Here is a 23,495-nt window from a genome sequence, read left to right on the forward strand (position 1 = left end):
TTTTAATGATTCTGTTTTTCATGATAACTGAGTTCATCAATGTAATGTCTTTTGTTTGTTGTTCTTTTTTTACTGTTGAAGTTATTTCCTTTTACTTAAATAATATCTAGAAATCTACGTACTTTCTCTTGTAAATGTATCGGTTGCGCTTTGGTTCATAAGAATTGTGTCTGGTTTTACTGGATGATAAACGGAGGAAGAATTTTTAAAATCAAATTTTTAAGTGGAAATTACAATGAAATATTTTAAAAATAATTTTGCAATTTGTTCAAATTCGTCTTGATTTAGTTACTATTGCTGAATATTAAACAAGAAAAGAATTGGTTGTCCTGGTGTGAACTTTGAATTCTGATATGTGGTTTTAAAATTTAGTGGTTTCATAAAGTAATCTTCATTTCGTTTTGGGTAATTGATAATGTAGTTTACAAACAATTCTTCTTTTAAAAAATGGATTGGTAGACATGTAATATATTTCTTATATTATTTACTGTGTATGCTTTTTCTGTAAAAGATATAATGCCATATTTGATTCACAGTTTCCTAGAAATCCCAAAGGATAAGTGATTGTTGTTAATGATTGTTGTACGCTTGTAGTTTGAAGTCTTCTGTGTTTGATTATCTGGACATTTCTCTAATGAAGTCCTTATGCAAAACAAACAATGAATCGGAAAAATTTCAAGGGCAGAAACATATCGTTTTTTTTGTGTGTTTTGATTATTGTTGTATTGGGAAAGTATAAATTATCCAATTAATGGTTTCAAATGTTTTGTAGGTAGTTTCTAAAACAATAATTTGTGGTTGTTTCTATAACAATTTTTGCGGCTATTGGAACGGCTATATATATTTTTGTTTAAAACAGCTTGAGTTTCTTCTGTTTGAGAAACTTCCTGGAGAATTTTTTTGTCTGGCGCTTGTGATCAATATTAGTAAGATAGTAAGAGTTGATTGTAGCGGTTTACCTCTAAAAAATATATTTTTCAATATTTCTATTAGGTAGTTTTTGATCTTTTTTTTCATGCACTGGTAAAAATCATTATTTGGTTCATTCTGTTTTATTGGTCAATTTGATTGATCTTGTTTTTTTTGTTGACATTCAGCGATGGTGTGTCCGTATTGTCTAATTTAATTGCACATCAATTTTTAATGAGGGTTTTTCTTTAAAATTTGGGTTCTTCTTGTATTTAATGTGATATCTAGTTGTTTGAACAATTGAAACATATTGTTACTGTAAATTTTCTGTTTCTTCTAATTCCATTGAGATTTCTGCTTCTTCTAGTTTGTCTACAATCAAATTTCATTAAAAAAAAAACAAATTTTTACAAATTTTTATAGATGTGATGCTCTTTTAACGATGGCTATTTTCCGTAATGGCGGCGTTAAGTCATTTGTAAACATCCGTCCTTTTTTGTTTCGTAATCAAGTTCATTTAAAAAGTTTTTTTTGCGTACCAATTTTTCTACTCTTACTGCTAGTTGTTTCGTTGTTTGGTCTGCGGATTTCATTACGTAAATCTTTTTGATGTTGCATTTTTTCGGCATCTTAATTTTTAAAAAATCCTGAGTTAAGCAATACCAATACGATTTCAATTCTTTTGATGAAACTTAAAAACAATTCGAGCTGCGCCGTCGATTGTGGTATGTACTAATGCTGGACAATTACGAATCCAGTTTTGATGAAGAGGTGTGTTTGCAGGTTGTGGGCCTATATTCAGATTTGCTGTTATTGGGTTAAGATAGCTTCCAACAGAGTATTCAGGTATGTTCCGGGAAAACTATTAGGGATTTATTTGATAATTTTAATGATGGCCCAAAATGAATGGATTCACTTTCATTTATAATGATTCTGTAGTTTTTTGTAAATGGATGAAATAAGCTGTTACCTACTGATTTGATGTTGTTGTAAATGATATAGTAATAGTATTTTGTTCTTCACGGCTTTGGGTTGACAAATTTCAGTAGTAATTTGATTTTCTGTTGATATGTTTTAGTTTGACAAAAAATTTTGGTTTTACTGGGTTTGTAGTTTTCCATTGTTCGTTTTTTTTAGATATAAACTTGGTTCGAAAACATCTGGCTGTTCTTGGATGTACCCCTGATTTTCCTATCTTTTTAAGTTATGTGGTGTTTGTTGTTTTTTTAATGAAAATATTCTATATGATTTTCCCTATGTTCTGCGAATTTTTTTTTGATTATTTCATCCATATTGTTTGTTTTTGTTGGAAAAATAGATAACTTTCAGATTGATCTGCTTGAATATTTTTTTTGTGAAAGCTGAGTGATTGTGGGTTTGTGTTCTTAGGTTGTTGTTGATAAAAAGTATGAACTAGGAATTGCGAAGCTGTTGTTTGAGCTTGATCTGTTAAAGGATTATTGATATCACAAATTGCGAAGTCTTAGTTATGGTTTGAAAAAAGGTTTCTTCCTCGGTTTTTTTTATTCAAGATACGTTTTTTGATCAGATGTCTATTTTTTGAATGTTTACCAAAAGGAATTGGTTCAGCTGTTGGTTGTAAATTCGATTGTTGGAGCTAGGTGTGTTTAGTATGTGGTGTTGTAACTGTATCGCTGAAAAACTTTGTTGTGTTCTTAATGGCCTTGCTGTAACAATTTCTTCATTTGTAAATTTTAATAAAATTTGAAATTTTTGATGATTTAGTGATTATGTGCCGTTTTAATCATCTCTAGCACCTAAAAAAGTTGAGTTTCAACTGGTATTATCTGTTCTGCTTTGAAAAATTTTGTTTTGATTTAATGGTGATGTATCTGTCGTTAATGTGATGATTCTTGAATCATCACCGTGATGTGAAACTGTTCGAAAGATTGAACTTGAAATTATGTTTGATACATCAATAAATGTATCGTGATACCATTCAAGTTCCCAAACAAAATGTGATTGATCTGCTAAAATGGTTTCACAAAGCAATCAATTATGAAACATGCTGAAGTTCTCTGAAAATCAAGTTTTATTATGATGCTGTTACGGTTTTTTTTTGGATTGTATCTAGAGTTTTCGAAAAGTAATAAATATCTTTTCTTACTTTTGCATGTTGTGTTGTTTGTGGTGGTGATGCTATGCATAAAACGTTTGATTTGATTTTAGGATGAAAAATGAATTAATTGCAAGAACTTCATTTATAATCTCTGAGTTCGCTCGTTATAAAATTTTATGTTGTTCATTTTTGATGTATTCTATGAAAATATTCGGAACACTTATTTCTATGTCATCTGTTTGCGAATTTGATTATTTGATGGAGTACTATCAACTAACTTTCGTGAAGAAATTTTAATTTTGAATATCCCATATTGTGAGCGTATGTTGCGTGGGTTGGGTAAATAGTGGTCAAGTATCTGTCTTTTGAATTGCATTTCAAGAAATCATTTTTTGCATGGATTTAGTGTTTGTAAAACAAATTTATTATGAGAAATCTAATTTTCCTTGTCATGGATCATTATCTTGGCGTATGACAAAAGGGTAGCATAGAGTCATCCACATAACCGTCGTCTTATTCTTGAATCAGTTTTATGAAGTGGTTTTACTGTTATTGTATATTGTTCAATATGTCTTATGGGTTGATTCCAATAACCTGTTTGGACTGGTTTTTCACTGTAGGTATATTTTCTTCTTTTACGAATTATATCACTTCGGAGTAACTAAATGTCTTCCGTCTGAATTTTTTGTCTGATGCGTTGTTATTGGATATCTGTTGCAATCTGAGTTTTTTTGTATCTGATTCTAAAATTCCACTTTTTTGAGTATTTTTGCCTATGAACGAAATTTTTTCACTGTGAAAATTTTTTGGCATAAGTGTTAGGGTGAAGGATTGATGCAAACTCCATTTGTTAATTGCCATAATGAAAAAAAACTGTTACTCCTTAAGTTTTTAAGGATTTTTTTTCTATAACCCATGTGTCGTACTTTTTTGATGTTTTTGTTTACAATTTTTTTATTAAATTCTGTTCGCTCTGTTTTCATTGCGATTTCAGCTTGTTGCAAACTGTCTACAATATTCGTGCAGCCAATATCTTTTTTGCAAACTGATGTGATGCTCTTTTACCGACGTTCTGTGAGGCTCTTTTCCGTAGTTGCGTTTTTATGGTCATCACTGAACCTACGTAATTTTGTGTTTTGTACTCAAGTGTAATTAAAAAGTAAGCTTTTCCTACCCATGATTCTACTTTTAAAGCTAGTTGTTTTTTGTTTGGTTTGGTAATCTGCGATTTCCTTACATAAAACTCTTCGATGTTGTTTCGTACTTTCTGCATTGGATTTTTTCGAAACAATCTTTTGTAAAATAATTCCAATAGGAATTGATTTCTATTGGTAAAAGTTGAAACCATTTTTCCGCTCCGCGGTCGCTTGTGGTTTGTTTTAATGCTGTACGTTTATGTTTTCAGTTTTGATGAAGAAGTGTGGTTGCAAGTTCTGGGTCAATAAAAAATATTAGGTTTCCTGATACTGCATTCAAGTAACTTTCAACAGAGTGTTTGGATCTGTTCTTGGGAAAACCTTCAAATACTTATTTGATGTAACTGATGGCTTACCCAAAATGAATAGGTTCATTGTCATTTGTAGAGATTCTGCTGTTTTGGTGTTTAAGTGAAATTTGCGGGCTGGCGCTTACTGATTTTGTGTTGCTGTGTGTATTAAGGCAATGATATTTCAATTTTCATCGCATCTCGTGGGTAACTTTGAATAGCTAATGGATTTTGTGTTAAAATACTTTGCTTTAATTTGTGGGAATGGGTTTTACTGGTAATTTTGGTCTTCGTTGTTCAGTTTTTTGTGTGTCTACGTTTGGCTTAATTATGTGGTTGCTCCTGGTCAGTCCATTTATCATGCGTGTGTTTGAATTCATGTGTTGATTGTTGCTTTTAACGAAAATAATTCAGCTTCCGTGTAATGGTTTTGACTTCTTTGCCCAAAAAATTCATTTTAATGAAAAATTGAATGAATTTCAGAATGATTTGCTTTAATGTTTTTATGTCGTGAAAACTGATTTGTTGTGAAAACGTGTTTTTAGTTTGCTGTTGGTAATAGTTATGATTTGGATTTGTGAGTTTTTTGTTTGGGCTTGTTTTCCTAGGAATAACTAATTTTATTTTTTTTTCGGAAAAAGTCTTAGTTATGATTTGAAAAATAATGTCTTGTTTGGTCGTTTCTTTTACAAATATGTTGTTGTGTTATAGGTCTGTATATTTGGTAGTTCAATTGTGAATATTTACCAAGGAGATCTGGAAAGATATAGTGCCGCCAATCGTTTAACTTACAGATTATTGATTAGTTATGAGGATTTTACGGTGAAGTATTTAGAAATAAAATTTAAATAGCTAGCTTAAACCGGTTCCAGTTTTAAAATCCGATCTATGTTTATACATATCTATATAAATATATTTATATATATATTTAAATATAAATTTTTTTACAATAAATATACATATTGATAATTTTCTGGGCCTGTTATGTAGGTAATTGCTCAAAACCAACCTTGATTATTTTTTAAAATTTTATAGAAACTTATGAGCTCAATATCTGATTTTTATCGACCATTTTCTTTAAATGTTTTGATTGTTTTTCTTTAATTGTTTTGAAAACGATTTTTTAGATCTTAGATCTGCCGGGTTATTTTTTAATGGAGATAAATAGAAGATTTCTGTCAACATTCGGTTTGATTTTAATGGGAAAAATCCATCCAAATCGATATAAATCGATTGTTTAGACAATTCCATTGATCCAAAATTTTCAAGAGAGATAGATTAAATTCGATTTAAAATTCATTTCAGTTACTAGAATGTGCTTTTTTAATAACCCAGGATCGATTTGAAGTCGATATAAAGAAATTTAACTAGATTCGAAATCAATTTTTTCTGTGCAGGTTTGCCAATCGATTAGACTATGTCCTGCTTTTAACAGAATTTGACTGGTATTAAAGACATGGCCCAGTTATAGATCCTCTGCGTTTAAGTTAAATGTTGACCTGGTCTCTGTATTAGTTTTAGCTTGTATTAAAATAGATGGAGTGCCGCCAATCGTTTAACTTATAGATCGCGACTCTTCCAGCCAAAAACGTCGAGTACTGATTTTCTGTGGCACAAAAAGTTGATAAAAAGAATGCGACAGAACGAAAAAATGTATGTACTCTTGAGTTTAAAGTCCAATCGTTTAACTTATAGATCGCGACTTCTTCATCCAAAAATGCCGATTACTGATTTTCTGTGGCACAAAAAAATGATAAAAAGAATGCCAAAGAACGAAAAAGTGTATGTACTCTAGAGTTTAAAGTTAAAGTTAAGTAAAACGAAAATGAGAACCATATCCCTCAACCAGATAGAAGGACGCGCGTTGGGGGTGTCAAAACAATCAGCTGTTTTGCTTGTTGTTTCTTACTGTAGAAATAAAAGAACCCTTAGAAGAAATTGGAAAAAAAATCCATGTTTTCAAGTAATTTACTCAAATTTTCAGCTGATAACTCTCAGAGCAGAGCGTAAATTTGTAAGTTACTATATGACGTAACTTGCAGAGCTTTCAAGTTGATTCATGTTGTAATCTGAGCTACGTTGTTGTAATCTGAGCTACGTTTATGCTTCGTTTTTCATTTTTCTCATGGTTAATCCTTTTGCAGATAACTTTTTATTGAGAGTTATAACTTTTAATTTTGTTTCTTATCTTTTATTGAATTAAAAATTGTTTGTCACTCGGTAAAACAAAATTGAATCATGTTAATGTACAATGTAAAAATTATTAATTAATGAAAGTTAAGTTCAACATTTTAAGCTGGACAAATTTTTTCGCGCTATTACGAGGCCAAACTGTTTATTTTGTTAAGTATAAGCTGACTTGGCAACACATCCGCACTCGGGACTTATGCACAAAACGGCCATCCTCAATATCTTTACATCTTAAGCAAAACTTAATGCGGTTGAATCTGATTGACTATTTGGCTAATTTCAAATTCAAGCAAAACGGTCCAGCATTTCAGACCATATTTCCAACAGAAAAAAATTAGATAAATTTTAGTTTTTAGGTACCTTCTGGAAAAGTTTGACCAAAAATGGCGTTTTTTTGGCGCTTGCTCCCCCTCAATCTTATTCATATTGGCTATTGGCGCCAAATGCGCCTTTAGAAAATTTTTGAGGTTGTTCAGCGAAAAATGGATGTCATAAAGTTATGCCAAAGGCGTGACCCTTTGAAAAAAATTGGCAACCAAAATTAAAAAAGCTGTGGTTGCCCACCCCTCCCGCCCTCCTCCCATCGGCACGCTAGTGAATTTGGCCAGAATTTTTCATCCCTTTGGAATTTTTACTGAAATTCCGGACCATGTTTTTGGCATTTGATTGGCCTATAAACAAATCAGATTCAAATATTTTAATTACAGTTGAAGATGCAGAAATAATGATTTTGGGCCATTTTGTGACAAGAGTACCGCTCTTTTAGAGCTTTGGTTGGTTTTGTTTTTCCTTAATTTTGTGTTTCTATGAATAAATATTTGTCTGTGGATTCCAGAGACCTAAACACATCAAAATGTGCGCCTGTCCAGTGCCCAATTTGGCCTCGCAATGGCAATGGCTTGGTTTTAGTTTTTATAAAACATATCACCGCGCAGATCACCGCGTGTGCAAGCAGATCACCGCGTATTGATGCTTATTGATGCGTATTGATGCTTGTCAGTAAGTAGAGAAATGGCATTTCAAGAAAATAGATGAACCAGTAAACTTGCGAAGTAAATGTAATTGCCCGGGTTGACAAAAAATGCTTATCATACTATTTCAAATTATGAAAAAAATGCTTATCATACTATTTCATAGACCAAAAAAATACTATGAAAATAGCATGACAAGCATTTTTTCCATATTATGAAATATTATGATAGACATTTTTTCCATAGTTTGAAATTGTATGACAAACATTTTTTCTACAAATGAAAATACCTAAAAACATTAGTTTGAAATTTTGTGTTTCATCCGAAACACTAATCTTGGACTTTTTGTCATAAGAAAACCCATATTGTAACTGGCAGTTACCACGCAGATAAACTGCATCTGGTGATTTTTTCCACTTACGTTAATTTTTACATTTTCACATGGAACTAAATACCAAAAAGGTAACTTTTTGTATATGGCTAGATAATTTTTGGTTTGAAAGTTTTGGTAGTTGAGAAAAAAAGGCCTTTTTTTCACAAATTTATTTTTATCTTAGCAAATGAAATACAAAATATAATCCTGTTCAGAAAAAGTTTGGCTTTTGTGCTCAAATATAAATTTTTGCATGCAAAATTTGACTTTTTATGTTTATTACGTTTTAGTTATGTGCTCAAATTTTTAATAGTTTTCGGATGACATAGAAAAAATCTCACGAAACTGGCTTGTTAAAAAGTCAAAAAATTTTCTGAAGAAAGAACTATTCCGACTGTATTAAATACTCGATAACTTTGTTTGAAGTTGCTGATCCGACCGATTAGCTTGCACCGACTTCAATGGGATATTACTGTTTTTGTTTATTTGCCCAACGCCCAATTAGCTTGCCTGAATTCAATTTGGAACTAATTGATAAGCCGCCACGCACAAATAACTCGCAATACGCCTTCAGCATCAAAAAAATTCTCAATGTTACAAAATTAGTTCAGAGCATGGCCAAACTGGCAATTTTATATCATCCGAAAACTATTAAAAATTTGAGCACAAAACTAAAATGTTATAAACACAAAAAGTCAAATTTTGCATGCAAAATTTATATTTGAGCACAAAAGCAAGTTTGCAACCAAAAACGGGATACCTCAAATTACCTCAAGTTTGTGTTTTGCCAATGAAAAAATACTTATCATACAATTTTTTATATGAAAATTATAAGATAAGCATTTTTTGACCAAAACTAAAACCATGTTTTTGAGAGTCAAATTACTCTTTCAATAAATTTTTTTAAACTCAAGTAAACTCATCCAGAAACATCGTTAAATTAATTTTGAGGATTTTATTTTTTCTATAGCAAAAAGCTTATCATACAATTTTCATATAAGAAATTATTATGATAAGCATTTTTTTGACCAAAATTGAAATCATGTTTTTGCTGAGCAGAAAGATTCAAAAGATGGAAATAGAACATAAATATTTCTCTAAAAACGTTTAATTTAGTTTTTAAAATTGTATGAAAACTGTATGATACGTATTTGTTCCATAGTCGCCATATATGAAATTGTATGAGAAGCATTTTTCTTTTATGGACGTCAACCCGTACGTATGCTATCTAGTATCAGTTCTGAATTTGTCTACTCTCTGATGAGTATGAATACGCTGTTGTCTACCTAGTATAACTCAGCCCATCGGTGTGGACTTCCTAAGTAGCCATTGTTGCGAAGTTTTAAAAATCAATTAAAAGCCAGTAAGGCTTTGAGCTCAAATTTCTAGATAGATGTCACATGCAACCTGTTTGTGAAAAATTTCGAAGAAAGTAAGGATAAATTATACTTGGGGTGCTTTTTTTTCATTCGGTTAACTTTGAGCAATTAAAATAAAGATTTTCGAACAGAAAAATTAACACCGCATTGAAGATATTGATTCCATGAGCTCAAAAGTAAAAAGATATTTTGCTTCCAATTATTTTTTGTTAAAGGTCTGCGGGTTTGAAAATTGCCAGTTTGGCCAAGCTCTAAACTTATTTTGTACGCATTGAGAATTTTTTTTGATGCTGAAGGCGTAATGCGAGTTATTTGTGCGTGGCGGCTTATCAAATAGTTCCAAATTGAACTCAGGCAAGCTAATCGGCCGTCGGGCAAATAAACAAAAACAGTAATATCCCATTGAAGTCGGTGCAAGCTAATCGGTCGGATCATCAACTTCAAACAAAGTTATCGAGTATTTAATACCGTCGGTATGGTTCTTTCTTCAGATAATTTCTTGACTTTTTAACAAGCCACTTTTGTGAGATTTTTTCTATATCATCCGAAAACTATTAAAAGTTTGAGCACAAAACTAAAAAGATATTTACCTGCGACCTGTTTTCCTTTTTTCGTAAAACTATAGATAAACGAATAGTTTGGTCTGATCAATACAATATCAGACGCAGAGTATATTGCCTGGTGCCTGAATAGATGGGGGGGGTGTTGAATTTGAAACATATTCAGAAAAAAAAAATCAAATTTTTCCATTTTTTCATCACTTTTTAGAATAATTCAAAAGACCCTCGGTTTGCTACTATGGACTATCCATGTGTGAGATGCGAGAAGAGTATTCCTGCGAGCGAGATATTAAGCTGCTTGGACAAATGCTGGCACAAGGCGTGTTTCTTTTGCGAAACTTGCAAAATAGTGCTCACTTTGGAAACTTACAAGGGGTACAACAAGCTGCCATATTGTGACCTCCATTACCCTTCTGTTAGACATACTACAGTGGCCGAAGCCCCTGCAAATCTCAATGGAGGAAGCCAGGTAAAATTAATTTTAAAAAGAAATGAAACAGCTGTCAGTGAGCAAATAGTACAAAATTTCGCGCCCTCTATAGAAATTAAATGAATAACTGGAAATAATTATAGAAAAGTTAGAAAGTTTAATTTTACCAGCAACATACAACAGCAAATAAAAACTATTATAAATGCCTTGAGGGTGACGAAAATTAATTCAGCTCTTCGAGTTGGAAAAACAATGAGCTTCAATTTTTTATTTCCTATCATGTTTTATTTGAGTGCGGAGGAGTGGTATTGACTTTCAAAACAATTTTATCGATTTGGAGAAGCTAAGTAGTCACAAGTCTAGCTAAATCTCCGTAGAATGAAGTTAAAACCGAAAAATCAATAATGAATTCGTATTCTCGGCAATACAGAATTTATCGGATATATTGATAATTTTCATTCAAGTTTTTGCTGTTAAACAAGTTCATAATTTTTAACCAATATTCAGTTCCAATAAACAAATTGGCGCAAGCTAGCCACAAGAACCGGTCGGTAATGTCCTTGAGACAAATTGCTCTTTTTGGCGGTCAGCTTTAATCAAGGTTGAACCGAATTAGAACCAAAAAACAGTTAAAATGGGATATAACCCCCGTTTTTAGTGTATTAATACATGGGCAGGTGGGGGACTCGAACCTACGTCAACTGTTATGTCACACATATAATCGGCGTTAGCTTACTTTGTCTTAGTCCGCTTGGCCAAATGTGCTTATGGTTGTTACATTTTGGTCCAATCATATTCAAGCTTGTGTTTGGTTTTATATGAATTTATATTCTACGTTTGCATTGCAACATCCTCCCCCCCTGAAGAAGGAAGAACCGTAGCGAGCTTAACGGTCGGCCGAGTGACTTCACGGGTTGCGGTCTTAACAAGGGCGGATCGAGCGCAACCGTTCTGTCCGTAGCTTAGCTTGACGATTCGGGCAAGAGGGTAGTACCCACGCGGACTATCGGGCTCAATCACCCACACGAGTGCGCCTGTTTTAAGAGTGAAGTCAGAATGAGTGTACCACTTGACACGCTTATTCAGCGAGGGAACATATTCTCGAAGCCAACGAGACCAAATCGCGTTAGCATATGACTGCGCTCGCACTTACCTTTTCTTGTGATCGAAGTGCTCCCCGGGTAAAAGCGAAGGAAAGCTTGTGGCATGTTGTCCAAGCAAAAAATGGTTTAGGGTTAACGCTTCTCACTCACGTGAATCGGTACTAACGGGAGTGATTGGCCTCGAATTCAAAGCCTGTTCAACTAAGCAGAGCGTTGTTCCTAACACCTCTTCAGTGACTCGCCTACTGCCTAGGATATCGTACAGCACGCGCTTCACGCTTCGGACGAGGCGTTCCCAGGAGCCGCCATGATGGGGTGCGCCTGGCGGGTTAAATTTCCAAATAAGACCTTTGTGTGCAAAAATGGTCGGAGCCATGCCATTCCAGCTCTTGATGCAGGCAAGTAATTCCTTTTCCGCACCAACGAAGTTCGTGCCATTATCCGACCAGATTTGGCTTGGCGTACCACGGCGCGCAACGAATCGTTCAATGCCCATGACACACGAACTGGTGTCTAAAGATGGTACAATCTCAAGTTGTACAGCCCTGGTGGTGAGGCAAGTATAAAGAAATCCCCATCTTTTTTCCGTGCTTCTGCGAACCGGAACGTAAAGCGGTCCAAAGTAATCCACACCCGTATGATTGAAGGGTGGTTGTTTGTATCCGAGACGTTCGACAGGTAAATCGGACATAATTGGCTGGATGGTGCTTGCTTTGCGTTTACGGTATGTCACACATTGATTTTCGATAGACCGAAGTAGTCGACGCAACCCAAGTTTTGCATATTTCATATTTAAAACGGAGCGCATGTAATCTAATCCTTGATGAAAATGCTTATGGTGGAAGCTGCGGGCCAACAAACGAACTAGGGTATGTCGCGCGTCGAGTATTATTGGGTGCTTAGTATCAAACTCGGTATTCACTAAGCGCACAATCCGTCCGGTGGAACGAATGATACCAGCGGGACCGATAAATGGCGAGTATGTGGCAATTTTACTACTATTCTTAATAGGTTTGCCAGCGGTGAGCGTTTTCAATTCAACGGGGAAGGATTCCATCTGAGCAAGATGAATCAGTTTGTTTTCTGCCATATCAAGTTCAGTGGGGTCGGTGATTCGTAAGTCCTTACTACGAAAATACTTATGTGAAGGCAGCATCCTCAACATAAAAGCGACTGCTCGCTTATATCTCGTAAAGGAACTGAATCTTTCCCAATTGAACCCGTGTTCGGGATGTTTGATGGATGTGACATCGGTGACGAAGGAAGATGATGTCTCCAAGCAATTATCAACATCACAAGAAGGACCCTTCAAACGAATTTTATTGATTACACGTTCGTCGGGTATAAACAGCCAATCAGTAGTCCTGAGAATGCTCGGACCAATAACCCAGCTGCTATCCTGAGGGCTTCCAAAGAAATCCCCCGCGTACAGGTATCAGCTGGATTATCGCCGCTCAGAACATGGTGCCACTCATCAATAGTGGTCGATTCGAGAATTTTGCCGACACGATTAGCGACGAATACAGGTAATTTTTTAGTGGAGTTTAGCCACTGCAAAACTGTTGTACTATCTGTCCACGTGTAGACATGATTAACAGAGACGGTAAGGGTGGCCAGTATATCATCTCTTAGTCGTGTGGCGAGCAGAGCAGCTTGAAACTCTAGCTTAGGTATAGATAGCGCTTTCATGGGCCCAACGCGAGCTTTACCAAAGCTGAAGGATATTTGAGTTTTGTGCAAGCTCGAGAGTCGCGCACGCAAAAATCCAACCGCACAGAAAACTTCCTGCGAGCTATCACCGAACATGTGGAGCTCAATTTGATCCACAGGCTCCGTGAAGTAACAACGGGGAATAGTCAATTGCCCTAAGAGAGGGAGACCGGAGTGCCACTCGAGAAACTTATCTTTTATGTCTTCTGGCAATTCGTCGTCCCAACTTTGACCACTGATTTTCCAAATATCTTTAAGTAAAAGACGGGCCCTAACTGTGTATGGAGCTACTAACCCAACAGGGTCAAACACAGAAGAGACGAAACTCAAGACGGTTCGTTGAGTTATTGCTTTATCGAGAGGACAATCCACGCCTCTGCTAACAACCAATGTGTCTTTTACATGGTCCCACTTAAGACCTAAGACGTGTGATGATTGTTCGGCACTGTTACATATTTCCTTGATGGGTGAAGATGAGGTTTCGGATTCCTCGGGGTTCATTGCTGAAGTGATTTCATCAGCATTACTGACAAATTTAGTCAAATTAAATCCTCCTAATTTTAGTAAGGAAACCAAATTGCGACTAGTTTTAATTGCTTGGGTAACGTTCTCGAATGAATCCAAGTAATCGTCCATGTAAAATTTTTCATTTACGACTGAGGCGGCCTCAGGGTATGTGGACATATTATCAGTTGCTGTTTTTCGCAACGCGAAATTGGCGCACGTAGGCGAATCCCGTGCGCCGAATATATGGCGAGTGTACTGATGAACTACCACATCGGAAGTGGTATCCTCCCGCCACAAAAAAACGGAGCGAAATTTGATCGCCGGCAAGGACTCCTACCTGGAGGAGCATACCCTCTATATCCGCGGAGACGGCGTACTTGTGTTGACGGAATCGCAAAAGCACAAAAATTCAATTTTGGAGTAGGTCAGGACCCACCAATAAGGACTTATTTAAGGATGTGCCGTGAAACCTAGAAGCCCCATTAAGGACTCGGCGCACCTTACACGGGTTATTCGGATTTACGACGGGATGGTGCGGAAGATACCACTCGCGATCGGAACGCTTACGTGGATCATGCGGTTCGACGGTAACGACATAGCCTTTCCTAATGTCCTCTCTAATTGTTTCTACGTATTTTCGCGCAGCTCAGGGTCTTTACTTAACTTTCTCTCCAATGATTTAAATTGGGCGAGTGACGAGTAATAATTGTTTGGTAGACTGACATTACTACCAATCCAAAGCATAGGCACAATGTATCTTTTGCCATTGTGAACAGTTTCAGAATTTAGGATGGATAAAGCATGTTTATCCGCGGCGGAACGGGCATCGACTTGTTTGAAAGCACCATACGATTCCAACTCGTACCAGGATTTTATCTGGTCGGTCGGAGAAGAATCTTCAACAACACACTTGAAACACGAAGAAGTAGAATTACCGGACGGCGGCAACGGACCACTTAAGACCCAACCTATCGGTAGGCGAACGGGACACGGTGAGTTTTTATCATCTCCCAAGATGAACTCAATGGATCTAACGGCGTGGTAGTAGTCTTGTCCGATAATAACTTCAACGTCTTTATACGTATATTGAGTGGGTTTAATAGGTGCTAATTGCGGATATTTATTCTGCAAATCAGCAATATTGATTAATTCGGAACCAATCCGAATATTGTCTTTAACATATGCACAGAGAGAAAATACGAAATCACTATTATTCGGCTCGGAGGAAACTGTAACCTTGACCCTCTGAGTCTCAACAATGGTGGTTGAACTGAAACCACTAATTGACAAGTTAACGGGCTCCCCTACTAAGCCGAGACGGTTTACGAGTGACGAAGACACCCAGGAGTGAGTCGATGCACTATCACAAAGAACCAACGTCAGGAGACTGGTTACATCCGAGGATACACCGAGCGTTGCAATTGGCAACAACCCTTTAGAAGATTCAATGTCATGTACATCACTAACAGCGGCATGGGTGGAAGTGTTTGTTTTCTCCTTGGATTTGTTTGTTCCAGCCTTATTCGAGACATTTGAATTTTCCTTCCGAGGAAATATTCTTTCGGCTCCATGGAGCAAGACATTATGTGTGCTATCACACTCTGGCTTCGGGCACTTTTTTGCTCTAGCACATTACCGGAAACTATGATTGCCATTGAGACAAGCGAAGAAAAATTTCTGTTCAGCTACGTATTTTGCTCGCTGAGTAGCAATCTTTTCCTTAAAAACAGCACAATTCCACAATGCATGACTACCCTTACACAAAACGCACGGCGGAAACTTAGACTTATCCTGAGCCTTACTAGTTACCTGGCTATTGGCTGCAAAAACTTTGGTTGTTTTTGGTTTAACTGGTTCATCGTTTTTCGCCTTAGAGTTGAGTAAACGTAATCTTTCATGCCCCTCGGCCTTTTCTTTCAACCAGTTGTTAAAGTCTAAGAGTGTTGGTGGCTGCCAATTATGTCTAACAGTATGCATTGACCAAGCCTCCTTGAGGTTAGGCGGAAGTTTACTAACAGCTTGGTTTAACAGGTTAACACTCTTTAGATCATCGTTGAAAGACAATGATTTGAAAACTGCTACGAGGCCAGATATGGCAGAGGAGAAACTAATGACATTTTCCGAATTGTGCATCTTAAGTGGAGGAAAAGTATTCAGCTTATCAAGATGCGCACCAACAATGGCATGTGGTTGCCCAAACTTCCGTTGCAAGGTGGCCAGTGCATCCTTGTACATAACGCCACTATAACTAAACTCCGCAATTGCGGTTTTTGCTTTGCCTGTGACGAGCGTTTTTAAGTATGTCAGTTTCGTATCATCGGTGAGAACAGCGGAATCAACGGTGGACTTAAACTGACCAAACCATTCGTGCCAAGTTAACGGGTTGCCGTCAAACTGGGCTAACTTCCATTCAGGAAGATGATCTTTCCGACTATGCATCAATAATTCCGCCAATTCACGAGTGGAGAGAGGTCGATCCGATGAACAACCTTGGCTCGGATAAGCGGAAGACGGTGCGTAGTCTTCGTTGACTGGCTGATAACCAGTATTAGTATGATTGACAAAATGCGGAACATGTTGTGGATGAACTGGGGGAGTATTAAAATACACAATCCCACCACTAGTATACGGAGCGGCGGTGTTACACGATGGGACAACAGTTGTCACATTAGAAAAAATGTTTCCAGCATTACAACACTGAGCAGTAATGTAGCTGCCAATCGCCATAAGTTTGCATCACTTGTGTAGTAATCGTTGATATTAGGTGACACAGTATGCGGAACAAAGGGAAGATTATGTGGCGTCTGGACTGGCACTGCATTGGCAATTAGGTGCCGAAAAGAAAACCGGCGTTGGGTTTACTCCAGAAGATGAGAAGCCACCACCAGCAAATGCAGGCGAAAAAGAAACAAAACCAAAACCGGGAACTCATGGCCTGTAAAGGAACAGCAGACGTTGGTGGTAACACGTGTGCACTAGAATGCATATTGTTAACTGGGAATGGAACAGAAGCTTGCAATGGCAAAAGGCTTGCACTGCCAAATTGAGGCATAGCCTGACGTCCATAACTATGGATTCCAGGGTCACTCAATGATGTGTGCTCATGGTTATGACTATTACTGGTGTGAATTGCATGAGCGAGGATGGCGGAAGTCGTCGGTCGTGACGAAATGGGTACAGGAGTGAAGGCCTGCAAACCTGGCGCGCTACCCAATCATTAGTTCGATCGGTTGCTACTTTTGAAATTGGTTGACTTACTCCTGTCAAGTTACTTTCCACTAACTTCTCGCTAACCTCAGATGAACTGTCCTCAAGTTCAAACGCTTTCAATTCCATTTCAATTAGTTGCTTTTAATGACTTTCAGCCAGTTGCTCTAGTTCCAGCTGATTTTGTTCGAACTTAAGACGGTTCTCTTGCTCTTTAAGTCTTAAAGTTACTTAATACTGCCTTTCCAGCTCCTCATGGCGTCGTTTTACTAAAGCTAACTAAGGCCGTTTCTCACTTGATGACATAGTGCGAACAGTCGACGTATGACGAATGGAAGCAGATTTATCAGACTTATGTGAGTCAAGCTTTCTACTATTCTTAGACTTATTAGAGACCTTAGACCTGTTTTCAGATACTCGTGCTTCTGAATCTCTTGTTTGGTGCGAGCGTGAGGATGTCTCAGACCTAGTTTGTTGTAAAGATTCCTTGCTCCCTGAAACGCCGGCTGCTGGAAATGACGAAGGTTCAAGGCTCATCTTGTAACTCTGAGCTTCGTGCATTACTTTATCGTTCATTTCGGTTATTTTCTGAAGCCAAAGGTCTTGCTGAGCAATAATTTTTTCAGGGTTTTTCGTTTTTCCCGCTAAGCTAATTAATTGCTCATTGACGTCGACAGCTTTTTCCAACGTAATTTTACATTTGTAAACAGCATTATCAGTTTTTGTAGTGCGACTATTATTCTCAATGTACTCAAGTAATAATGAATGACCTTTAAGCAGCTCATTTTCTAGATTTAGACGGGTTTCGAATAACTTGCGTATCTTACTTTGAAATTTTTCGTCCATGTTTTTCACAAATTGACAATATTCTACGGATGCTCACTTATAGAAAACAATCAATAAAATGAGATACTGTTTTGGTACGTAATTAAATTTGCATTAGTAAATCAACATTAGCTTACAAGACGGGGGAACTTAACGTCTCAAAGCTTCTGCCTGAAGCCTATTTTTTATAGCTTTCCGAGCTTTGAGGGGTAAGTGGTTCCGCTTCCTACGTATCTTAAGGACGTTAATATTAGCGCTATATCGCCTTAGAAGGAGGAGAGTCTTTATCTCAAGGGAAGGAGGCTGGTGAAGCTCTTTGTACTTCTCAATTAGTACCTGGTCCTTAGCCTTACGCTTAGAAATAAAGTCTTTGACGACGTTCAGAACGAGAATACCTGTTGAACCTAAAATCCTCGGTTCCGTTCCGTCTACAGTATACGATCGCACAAATGTTTGTCCTATACCTTAATAATAAATTGACAAGTTGCTCACTACTCAGCTTGCAGTTATTGTTACTGCGGTGCCTACTTATCGAGTTATTAATGGCGTCGTGCCAAATTACGAGGTCGTTACGGTGCGACAAGTAGTGATGAAGGTAGTACTGTATCGTTTTCTGAGAGTCCCTAGCGTTAAAGTTCAAACTGAAACCTGGCTTCGTAAAGCAAGTATCTTTGACGCGCTTCTGGGACGGAGCGGGAAGTTTTCGGAGCGCGTGATCCAAAGAACTAGCTCCGAGAATGAATACCATACACTTAGGGGACCTATGCGACGGCTTCGTCACGCTTAAGTACCAATGGGGTTGGAAAATTAAGTAGGTCGGTTGAACTCCAACAACACACACGGAGTAAACCTGAGGATGAAAGAATTCAACTTAATTCACTTAATATCACCGTACCTGACCACTTAACTTTACTGTCACGCAACGAAGTCAATAATCGGACGGGCTCAAACGGCTTTGTTTTATTTGAAGCGCACTGGCTTTCAGTTTCATCAATGGTGGGTGGGGGATCAGGCAAATTGGTTAAGTTCCAACATCACACGCGGAAGAAACCTGAGGATGAAAAAACTCAACTTACTTTGCCTGATATTTCGCTACCAGACCACTGAACTTTAGGTTGGTGTCATCTTACAGCACAGTTTCGCAGAATTCTGGAAACGTTTTGAGGATTTTTTGGCAATTTTTTACTTTTTTCACAAAATTTTTCAGAAAATTTTGGTCAGCAGGTTCGAGTCATAAACCAATCCAAAAAACTAGTCTAGTACCTCTTGTCTATGTTCCGATTTCACTGATTATTATTCCGTTCACATATATCCAAAAAATTTTGGTATCGAGAAAAATGTCGAGTTAATTGTCTAAGTACCGATTGTAAGATATCTGAGTTCAACGGAACTGTCCAAAAATTTTGAGTATTGCGAAAAATTACCGGGGGCCAGCTTGCGGAAAAATTTTGAACATATATGACATCGTATAAAATTTACAGCACAATAAGAGAGTTTTAAACTAGTCGAGTCTTACAGTTTTAATTGGAGATTGGGCGGTCACCGGTTTGCTGGTTGTCTACAAGAAACCCTCGAATCACCTCGTTTGGTTGCAGCGACAGACCATCTAGGACTCGTACACAACTTCGCGAAATCACTTATGGGGTCCGTATCCAACAGCTCTGCTGAAGGACTAGAGTGGGCCACGGACACTGCTTGAGAAGGGCTGTAGTGGGCCGACTGTCAAAGGTGCAGTAGTGAACCGAGAATACTGCTGGAGAGGGGCGTCCGATCGTCCAAGGTGCAGTAGTGGACCGAGAACACTGCTGGAGAGGGGCGTCCGATCGTCCAAGGTGCAGTAGTGGACCGAGATCACTGCTGGAGAATCCTGTCAGAAATTGAATTGCCCGAGAATGCTGCTGCAGCTGTATAATACTGCCAGGAATGTAAAAGCCCGAGAATGCAGTCCTGCTGTAGTTTATTGCCAGAAAACTAATTGCTTTTGAAGGATGCTTCAGATAACAGCCAGAAAACCATATTGCAGACAATAATTAAACCTCTTGTTTGTCCTTTTATTCCCCTGCTGCCAATCTCATAGCAATGAAAAAGGTGGGGCAACAGGCAACTTTTTGAGGTAAGGGTGTTGTACTGGAGGGACATCAAAAAACTGTCCCTTGTGGGGCGCCAAAATGTGCTCGCTAAATCTCCGTAGAATGAAGTTAAAACCGAAAAATCAATAATGAATTCGTATTCTCGGCAATACAGATTTTATCGGATATATTGATAATTTTCATTCGAGTTTTTGCTGTTAAACAAGTTCATAAATTTTAACCAATATTCAGTTCCAATAAACAAATTGGCGCAAGCTAGCCACAAGAACCGGTCGGTAATGTCCTTGAGACAAATTGCTCTTTTTGGCGGTCAGCTTTAATCAAGGTTGAACCGAATTAGAACCAAAAAACAGTTAAAATGGGATAACCCCCGTTTTAAGTATATTAATACATGGGCAGGTGGGGGACTCGAACCTACGTCATCTGTTATGTCACACAAATAATTGGCGTTAGCTTACTTTGTCTTAGTCCGCTTGGCCAACTGTGCTTATGGTTTTACATTTTGGTCCAATCGTATTCAAGCTTGTGTTTGGTTTTATATGTATTTATATTCTACATTTGCATTGCAACAACAAACGAAAAATAGTGTCTATGCAATCCACTTAAAACCAAAGTCCCCGAGCTCGGCGTACTTATGATAGTCGTGTATCACAGTGAGTCTTGATGCTTTGTCCCTTAGCCAATGATGATATTCAACAAATTTCCCCTTTAAAATTAAAATTGGTAATTATTTGCGCCGAAGGCACCTGTAAAAAGTTTTAAAGTCCGTCAGCCAAACCTGGATATCTCAAAATTATACTTTGAATTTTTTCGTATTATTATCTAATTCATGAATAAAAACCACAATAAAATAGTTTATTATAGAACCTACATTGATTAATAAAGTTGTTGCTTCTACCTAATATTCAAACCTCGGTTCTATGAAATGGTAACTTCCCAAATGGCATAATTCTCAAATGGCTTAAAAATGGAAACTTTTCCCAAATGGCATACATTTCAAGTTTTCATTGTATTTTAAACGTTTTCTATCAATTTCTAACCTAACATTTTGTCAGTAACGAAAGCATGTGAAGAAGATTTGGATTTAATTGCTACCAAACAATTTTACGCAACAAATTTATGAAAAAAATTGACCACAAGAAGCTTATTAATAACCGCAAGCTTTTGCTTCTTGCTTTTGACAAAAAATTCTTCAACTTTTTCAAGATAAAATGTCAATCAGCATTTGAATTGACAATTTGACTTATTTTCTCACATTGTTCACGAAAAAATTGATCTCGATTTTTTCGTTGCAACTGTTGCATGAAACTTACGCCATTTGGGAATTTTTTTCATTTTTATGCCATTTGGGAATTATGCCATTTGAGATGTAATCCTATGAAATCATGAACTCCAAAAGGCAGCAGAGGACAACCTTCTGGAGAGTTTCCAGAGGAAAAGTATACGAAGTCAAACTTTTCTTTTATACACGCATCACTTGGCGTGTGTAGGCTCGTGGAATCCAGGGACAAGTTTTTAAACATGCTCTAAAATCGTAAGTGGATCCAGGTAACGAACTTTTGGGGATTTTTTTGCAGAAATACCTTGTAACCTACATTGTTGTGCTGATGGATTGTTGATGGATTAGACAAAATTGATTCTACAAAATTGCAAACAAATTCCACATTTTAAGTGATTTGCGCGAATTTTCCGCTTTGTGAGTGCTAAATATGCATTTGCCAGCAATACACGCAAATTATAAGAAGTAACCCTGCTTTTGATTATAAGACAAAGGAACTAAGCGGAAACTAAGAAATCGGAGAGAATAAATTAGTCAAGTTCAAATATGAAAACCCTGTTAAAATAATTATACATTAACATTAAGGATGAAAGTGACAATCACATTTATTTCAAGCAGGAAAAAATTTAGTTTAAAATACTAATTCCAACTGCTTCTTTTCTCCAGCCGACCAAGGGTAGAATGAAGGAAATTTAACTACGTGAAAACTATCTAAATAAAACCAAAGATGAGCACTGATGTGATAGATGATCGTAAATAAATCCATGTAGCCAAACTTCGAACCAGATTTCGTCCAACATTGGTGGATGTGAGCGCGCAGCGAAATTATTTGTAGACCAAATTGGTACTCTGATCACGCACAAAATATCAAGCAAAAGATGAACGGTTTTTCCTTTTTTTTGGTTCCGAAACACATTTTGTGCGTCGGTAATGCTGCACATTCTGCTCGCGAACAATTCTTTGACTTCTTCGATATTGAATTATGAGCATTGATTCTTTCTAGTTTCATTTTTCAATTGCTACTTGAGTTCCTCTCTTAAGTGGTAATTGATTTGGCCCAAAACTTTTTCATAATTTTCCCGTCGCAATTCTAGTAGACCAACCCTCTGGGTACTGATTTTTCTTCACTTGCTATCTGTTGTTTTATGTTAAACCTCTTGGACTGTAATCTATTTTACTTTTCTCTTTTACGGCAGTCGTTTTTTTTGTGACACCCCAATCTAACTTACTTGTTGTGATCTAGTTTTTTAATTCTGTCTTTAAAAAGCCAATTCACCATTTTCATTAGCTGTTTCAACCGGAGCTGTAAGTTAAGGGGTAATGTTTGCAAAGTTTTCAGAATCAAAGTTTTGAATATGCTTTAGTCTCTTCATTCAAAACCCCGCCACAACCTCTCCGATACCAATTGAAACAATTTGCAATTTCCATCGCATTGTTTTTAAAGTTAGCCTAAAATTCTTTTGCATTTTGTTAATTTTCAACTCATATCTTCTAGGATATCAATCCCTTGAAATTTTTTCCGAGCTTGAACCTTCACAGAGTTGTTGAACCAAACTTCGAACATCAGTTTATGAGCTTTCTCGGTTTCTCAAACTAGTATTGAGAATTCATCAAAGGCTACGCGGACAAATATACCCGATGCAACAACTCATGAGACATAAAGGCAAGAATCTTACATGGACGCTGCAGAGGAGTTTTTTCAGAGAATAAAACGAGAGTTGTGTGAGGCTCCGGTTTTGGGTATGTCAACAGAGAAGGGCAAGTACGTCCTAGGCAGAGCTGCCTCAGTGGTCGCGATTTCTGGGATACTTCATCGAGAGGAAAAGTGGAATGGCAGCACCGTCTTGGCAGATCTTGGCAACGAGCCATTCAAGCTTCGGGTGGATAACAGAGCATTGTCTTGGGTGAATACTTACTCATTGGATCAAAGTTTTGTCGGCAGATGGATAGTGTGTCTAGATGGTTACATTATGATAACCGAGCACAGGACCAGAGACCAGCACTAGAATGCAGACAGCTTGAGCAAGAAGACGGAATTTTACGAGAGACAAGAGCAGAGGGAAGCTGACGGGCCTGAAATAAAAGATGGAGTTTTGTTTATTGGACAAAGATACCTTTGACAGTTTGCCACCCACAAGATGACTTGACAACTCAGGGAAACCAAAATAGGATCACCCAGAGTTATATGCTGAGCCCCGGGAGACAAAAATCTTTCTGAGGCAATAGGGAATGCCTTAGAATTTTTGCTAAAATGGAAACTAGTCGGAGAAACGCTGGAAGCGAAAAGTTATGACCTAGAGGAAGTTGAGAGAAGAGAACAGTGGTGGGACAAGATGTCCGTGTGCACGATCGAAATAAACGATGAACCAGAAATCACTATAAGATGAAAAACCAGA

At 37.2% G+C, this 23,495-nt stretch overlaps 1 protein-coding gene across 4 annotated transcripts in view; it reads left to right on the plus strand.

Moving 5' to 3' along the window:
- Positions 1 to 6,592: 6,592 nt before the first annotated feature.
- LOC134839122 (LIM and SH3 domain protein 1-like) overlaps positions 6,593 to 23,495 on the plus strand; it is a 95,908-nt gene continuing 79,005 nt past the window's right edge. For 2 of the 4 annotated variants that reach the window (XM_063854563.1, XM_063854562.1), the window contains exons 1-2: positions 6,604 to 6,728; positions 10,157 to 10,417. In XM_063854563.1, coding sequence (XP_063710633.1) covers positions 6,714 to 6,728; positions 10,157 to 10,417 — 276 coding nt within the window. In that variant the 5' untranslated portion in view covers positions 6,604 to 6,713. Of the gene's footprint in view, positions 6,729 to 9,801; positions 9,862 to 10,156; positions 10,418 to 23,495 lie in introns of those variants that run through there. The other 2 variants (XM_063854564.1, XM_063854565.1) reach the window with 2 other exon arrangements.

This window comes from Symsagittifera roscoffensis, chromosome 2 (genome assembly GCF_963678635.1).
Source record: "Symsagittifera roscoffensis chromosome 2, txSymRosc1.1, whole genome shotgun sequence".
Taxonomy (NCBI): domain Eukaryota; kingdom Metazoa; phylum Xenacoelomorpha; order Acoela; family Convolutidae; genus Symsagittifera; species Symsagittifera roscoffensis.